We start from the raw sequence: 5,874 nt of genomic DNA on the forward strand, positions 1-5,874 counted from the left end.
GGACATTACCCTGACAGTGGAGCAGATCCTGCGGGTTAAGGAGTGGCTGTGCGCGGTGGAGAGCGAGAGGAGCGAGCTGACCTCAGCCGGGCTGGATAGCGGCATCGAGAGCACCTCTGCAGAAGACCAGAGCCCCGAGGCGCAAAGCTCAAAGCTGCCAAAAGCCCAGGTAACAGTCAGGGTGGTTTAGCTCCAAGGTGGAGTTCATCTGATGGCCACTGAATGCAGCAGTCTCAGCACAGCATGGTGGAAGGGTCAGGAGAGGGAGAGGAGAAGCAACCTGGCCAAGAGGCGGTAGGGAGGCAGAATGGTGTGGTCCTCGGAACAGGCAGGGAGATGTTGGATTCAGCTGCGGCAGAGAGATTTATTTCACAGGAAAAATCTGAGTCTGCAGAGCTGCTGTGCCCTTGTGGAGTCCAGCATGGGAAGGGAAGGACAAAGGTGGATGCTGATGCTGCCTCTCTTGTATTTCTGGGGGCAGGTGAACACTGAGAAGGGGTGTGAGTCCATCAGAGATGAGCAGGTGGCCAAACTGCAGAGGCAAGTGGAGCGCCTGGAGGAGGAGAACCGTGATTTCCTGGCTGCCCTGGAGGATGCCATGGAGCAGTATAAGCTGCAGGTATTTCTGGGCTCTGCTCTCTTTGTCGGAACTCCCCCACTCCTCCCCTTCCTCCCCAGGAGAGCGCAGCCCAGATTTCAGGTTCCTCTGCAGCAGGTCCGGGATCCATGTGTACAAAACCACATTTTTCTCGTTGCCTCCTAGAGCGACAAGCTGCAGGAGCAGCAAGATAAGATCTCAGAGCTGCACGTGCGCTTGGAGATGGCAACACCAAACCTGTGTGTGCCAGAATTGCTGGAAAACCTTCATCTGGTGACCGCCAGCCAGAGACCTCACACGGCCCCACTGGATGCTGCCCCATCCCATGGCCTCAGCGGGGTTCCCTCGAGGCTCCTTCCCACTGAGCAGAGTGGAAGAGCCCTTTGCAGGAAGGTGAGGGTGCAAGTCTGTGCTGTTGAGGAACTGCTGCCTTTTCACTCAGATGCTCTCCATTGAGTGAACTGCCTTTTCTCCACTCTTGAACCTGAACCTTGTCAGGTGTAGTCCAGAGAGCTGCACTCGGTGTTCACATCCAAAGAGATTCACAACTCCTGCAAAACCATTCCAGCTTCAAAACCGAGGCTTTTACTTTGGCATTACAAGCAGGTCCCAGATTTGCTCAGCTTCTGAGCAGCAGAAAGCAGGAGGGCAGGCAGCTGAGTCTAGCAACACACCAGTTTTCCTGAAAACACGCTCATCTCCATTTTGTGTTGCTTTTCTTTGTGTCTAGCAGTGATGTCCAGCTGAGAGCTGCTTTTTCTAACACCGGCTCTCATGCAGCATGTTTCCTCTCTTTCTGATTCTCTGCCCCAGCAGCTTGACAGCAACCCCTCCTTCCAGGAGGACAACCTGGCAGGCTGGCACCTGAACCACGCACAGGGTCCAGCCAGCAATCCAGAGATCAAGGCTGTGGTGCTGAGGAAGGAGCTCAGCCAGAACTCGGAGAAGCTGGCAGAACTGTCCTCAGGAGAGGAGGAGGAGGAGTGGGAACAGAAACGGTCTCTGTCCCAGCGCCGGTGAGTTGAGGCTGTCCCAGCACTGTGCAGTGCCCTGGCAGTTGAGTGACCTGCTGTCCCACCTCTGCATCTCAGCTCTCATGTAGGATGTAGAAGCAAACGCTGCCTCTGGGGTCAGTGGTTCTGCTGAGGCAGCTAATTACCATCTTTCCTGACCACAGCTACTGTTTCTGTCTCCTTCTGAAGCCTGTGGATCATGAGGGTCCTTACTGGGAACAGCTCTGGCAGTACCCAGACCCAACTGATTCGTTTGCTGCTCCTTCTAGAAACGGGATCCAAAGCTGGAGCAAGAAAGAGATTTGCAAGTTGAGCGAGGAGCCGGGCGGAGGCAATGCCCCCTTGATTCAGGAGGAGCAGCTGGAGCTGTCAAAAGGCAAGTGGCAACTGTAGGTTGTTGGACAGTCTTCCTAGGGCTGGTGGTGCTTCATGGGTGCTGTTGATAGGAAGGCAACGCATCCCATCTGGATGAGTCCCAAGGACAAAAGTGGAGCAGATGACAGTCTAGCTGCAATTGTTAAGGAGAAACTTGAACTACGTCCCATCTTGATGAGTCCCAAGGACAAAAGCGGAGCAGATGACGGTCTAGCTGCAATTGTTAAGGAGAAACTTGAACTGCTAGGGTCTGGCAAGAGCTGCATGTTTTGGTGGAAGCTGTGGGGACTCTGGGCAATGCTGTGCCAGTTCTTGGCTACAGATCCGAGTTAGATTGTCTGTCACCCAGCTGCTAAGACAGGATCTTCCTTACCTGCGAATCTGTGTTGCAGAGGTCTGCAGGAGGTGGGAGCCACTGCTCAGTCTCTGGGAGTGTCTGCCAGGTAAGGACTCCCAGTGGAGGTTGGTGCAAGCACAGCAGAAGATCCGAGAGCTGGCGATCAACATCCGCATGAAGGAGGAGCTGATCACGGAGCTCATTAAGACAGGTGCAGAGCTGCTGGTGGGAATGTGCATCCATTCCCTATGGAATCTCCTCCTAGCTGGGATGCTTGGTCTCTACTCCCATCCTCACCTTCCCTCCCTGTGTTGTCTGTGCCCAGTCCCTTTCCCTGTAGGCAGCAGAGCACTGTTTCTTCATCCCTCCAGCTGAGTGAGACCCTTCCCAGTAGTTTCTCCCCAAATCCCTTCCCCGGAGTAGATGAGGGCAAGGGAGTGTTCAGTCTCTGTAGTGAAAAATGCTTGAGGAAGACAGAGGAAAGGTCCATCCCCCTGCAGGGTCCTGGCTGTGAGGAAAGGGGGCCTGGAGGTCATGGTGGAGGGGGGTGTGTTGCAGGCAAGGACGCCCAGGCTCTGAACAGGCAGTACTGCCAGAAGATCAGCGAGCTGGAGCAGGAGGCAGAGCAGGTGCGGGCAGAGCTGAGCGACAGCCAGAAGCAGCTCCAGGAGCTGGAGGGCAAAGAGCCCTGGGACCCTGGGGAGAAGCGCAAGCTGCAGGAGTACCGCACGCGTGTGGCAGCTGCACAGAGCAAGGCGCAGGTGAGTGGGAAGGGCTCTGCCTGCTCGGGGAGGTGGGCAGGGGCAGAGCTGGGGGCATCTGCGCAAAGGGCACAGAGGAGAGGCCGAGCCCAAGGGCAGCTTTCACCTTCTGGCAGGTTCTGTGCAAGAAGAAGCAGGCGACAGAGAGGCTGGTGTCGCTCTCAACCCAGAGCGAGAAGCGAGTGCAGGAGCTGGAGAGGAACATTCAGCTGATGCGGCGGCAGCAGGGCCAGCTGCAGCGCCGGCTGCGGGAGGAGAGCGAGCAGAAGCGGCGGCTGGAGACAGAGGTGAACAAGCGGCAGCACCAAGTCAAGGTAGGAATGGGCAGGAGCAGCTGGGGTATTTGGGAGGACAACGATGGGTGGGCTCTGCAAGCTGCTGGGCATGTCAGGGTAGCTCTGATGGGGTCTGTGATTGTCTTGGAGAGCACGGGGATGGAGAGATGATTTTTTTAAGAGTATCCAAAGAGCTGGCTCTAGAGCAAACAGCCTCTTGAGGCTCATAGCTGCTCCTTCCCACACAGGAACTGGAACTGAAGCACGAGCAGCACCAGAAAATCCTCCGCATCAAAACAGAGGAAATAGCAGCTTTCCAGAGGAAGCGGCGGAGCGGCAGCAACGGCTCCGTGATCAGCCTGGAGCAGCAGCAGGTACAGGCAGAGCGAGCCTGCCACCTCCGTCCTGTTCCAAGGGGACTGCTGTGGCAGACTGCTGGTTGGCAGGGGAGGCCTGGAAGCAGGGGGCTTCAGCTTGAGATGGGACATAGCCCATCCTGTCCTTGAGGAGGACAGTCCGTAATGTCACTTGTAGCTAGTGGCAGATGACTTAGATCTTGTCTTACACCCAGGACCAGGATTCTCTTCTAAATCCTAGCATTGGCAAAGAAGCTGTGAAGTCTTGTCTGTTAGCAGAAGGGTGGTGGGAGACGCGGTCCCCAAGGACTCCTTGGCAGCTGGGGATTTAGTTCAGTTCTGCCTCTCAGAGCAGCTGGAAGGATAAAACCAGTGAAGCGTAGGCTATAGGGTTTAGCCGAGATGGACTCAAGACTCTCTCTGATCTCAACCTCATTACTCCAGTCTAGCAGTCCCGGGCATTGCTGCTGCTGTCTGCACACATGCACATGCCCTTTGCCTCTCCTTCCATCAGAAAATTGAGGAACAGAAGAAGTGGCTGGATATGGAGATGGATAAAGTTCTCGAGCAGCGCCGGGCCCTGGATGAGCTGGAAGATGAGCTGCGGAAGCGGGAAGCTATTGTGGCCAAAAAGGAAGCCCTGCTGCAGGAAAAGAACGGTCTGGAGAGCAAACGACTCCGCTCCAGCCAGGTAGGGCAAGAGTGTGACACCTCAGCCCTCTGCTTGATTTCCAGCAGAGGTGGGAGGTTGAAAAACCTGGGTGCCATCCTGGGTCTGGCAGAGGGCTGCAGATCAAGTTGAGGTGGTGTTGGGAAGTGGGTAGCAAATCTGCCTCTACAGGAGAGCCTGCTTGCACTACACCTCTGAGCTGGCTGGTTTGATAGCCCTTGGCTTAGGTGTGTGTATGGGGTCACTTGACCTATGGAGGGAGTAGAAAGGGGCTGAGGGTCTGGACTTGCCTTTAGAGCAGACCCCCTTGAGCATATTCTGCTGCAGGCCTTGACAGACGACATAGTGCGTGTGTCCAGCCGCCTGGAGCACCTGGAGAAAGAGCTGACTGAGAAGAACGGGCAGCTACGTCACGGCAGTGCCCATGACCAGCAGCAGATCCGCCAGGAGATCAACAACCTGCGCCAGGAGAAGGACCAGCTGCTCAAACAGAGGTTGGAGCTCGACAACAAGCTGCGTCAGGGCACCCTGCTGTCCCCAGAGGTACCTCTTCCTGGGCTGGGCTGCTCTGCTTGCAAGAGCATGAGGTAGTAAGAGAGAAGTAAAGACCTGAACATGGGGTCATTAGCAGATGCTCCCCCCTGTCCCCAAACTGTGCATATCCCAACTTCTTGCCAGCACTATTAAGGTGACAAGGGAAGTCAGGGCAGGGTGAAGCAGAGCAAACCCTTATGCTCCCTAGTAACTGCAGCTCTGCCCTGGCAGGAAGAACGGATCTTGTTCCAGCTGGACGAGGCAATCGAGGCTCTGGATGCAGCCATTGAGTACAAGAATGAGTCCATCACATGCAGGCAACGAGTCCTGCGGGCCTCAGCCAGCCTCCTGTCCCAGTGTGAGATGAACCTCATGGCCAAGCTCAGCTACCTCTCCTCCTCTGAGACCCGAGCTCTTCTCTGCAAGTACTTTGACAAGGTGGGAGACAGCTACCTTCTGTGCTCGTGGGGAACTGTAGTATCTGGCCAAACTCAGCCTCAAGCCTTCTGCCTGCCTCCTGCTGTACTTTTGCCCTGTAAAGTCAGGCCACAAAGCCACAGAACCATGATCCCCACCCGTCCTGACACCTGGGAGGGAGGCTTAACTAGTCATAGGATGCATGGATCCCTGAGGTGGCTCTGCCCACGTCAGTGCAGCCACATGTTGCTCTTCCCTCTGCGAGGCAGCTGTGACATCCCAGAACTACTAACCTTCATACACTGTACCAAAAAGCTTAACTTTATCAGGTCCAGTGGTGCAGGAAAGCTTCCAGGCTCTGAAGGAGCTGAGATGTTCCTTGCTCTTGGGCCCTGGCCAGGTGGTGACACTGCGAGAGGATCAGCACAGGCAGCACATTGCCTTCTCGGAGCTGGAGATGCAGCTGGAGGAGCAGCAGCAGCTGGTGTACTGGCTGGGGGGGGGCCGGGGGAGGCCCGCGGGTGGGGGAGGGCGGCCC

At 56.1% G+C, this 5,874-nt stretch overlaps 1 protein-coding gene across 1 annotated transcript in view; it reads left to right on the forward strand.

Moving 5' to 3' along the window:
• KIF7 (kinesin family member 7) overlaps window positions 1-5,874 on the forward strand; it is a 10,569-nt gene that overhangs the window by 3,611 nt on the left and 1,084 nt on the right. The window contains 13 exon segments of the mRNA XM_035891464.1: window positions 1-169; window positions 482-619; window positions 764-991; window positions 1,412-1,614; window positions 1,881-1,987; window positions 2,379-2,534; window positions 2,882-3,084; window positions 3,201-3,398; window positions 3,608-3,733; window positions 4,230-4,406; window positions 4,713-4,928; window positions 5,151-5,357; window positions 5,737-5,820. The exon segment at window positions 1-169 is cut by the window's left edge and continues 21 nt beyond it. Coding sequence (XP_035747357.1) covers window positions 1-169; window positions 482-619; window positions 764-991; window positions 1,412-1,614; window positions 1,881-1,987; window positions 2,379-2,534; window positions 2,882-3,084; window positions 3,201-3,398; window positions 3,608-3,733; window positions 4,230-4,406; window positions 4,713-4,928; window positions 5,151-5,357; window positions 5,737-5,820 — 2,212 coding nt within the window.

Source organism: Egretta garzetta, unplaced genomic scaffold, assembly GCF_000687185.1.
Source record: "Egretta garzetta isolate BGI_Z169 unplaced genomic scaffold, ASM68718v1 scaffold203, whole genome shotgun sequence".
Taxonomy (NCBI): domain Eukaryota; kingdom Metazoa; phylum Chordata; class Aves; order Pelecaniformes; family Ardeidae; genus Egretta; species Egretta garzetta.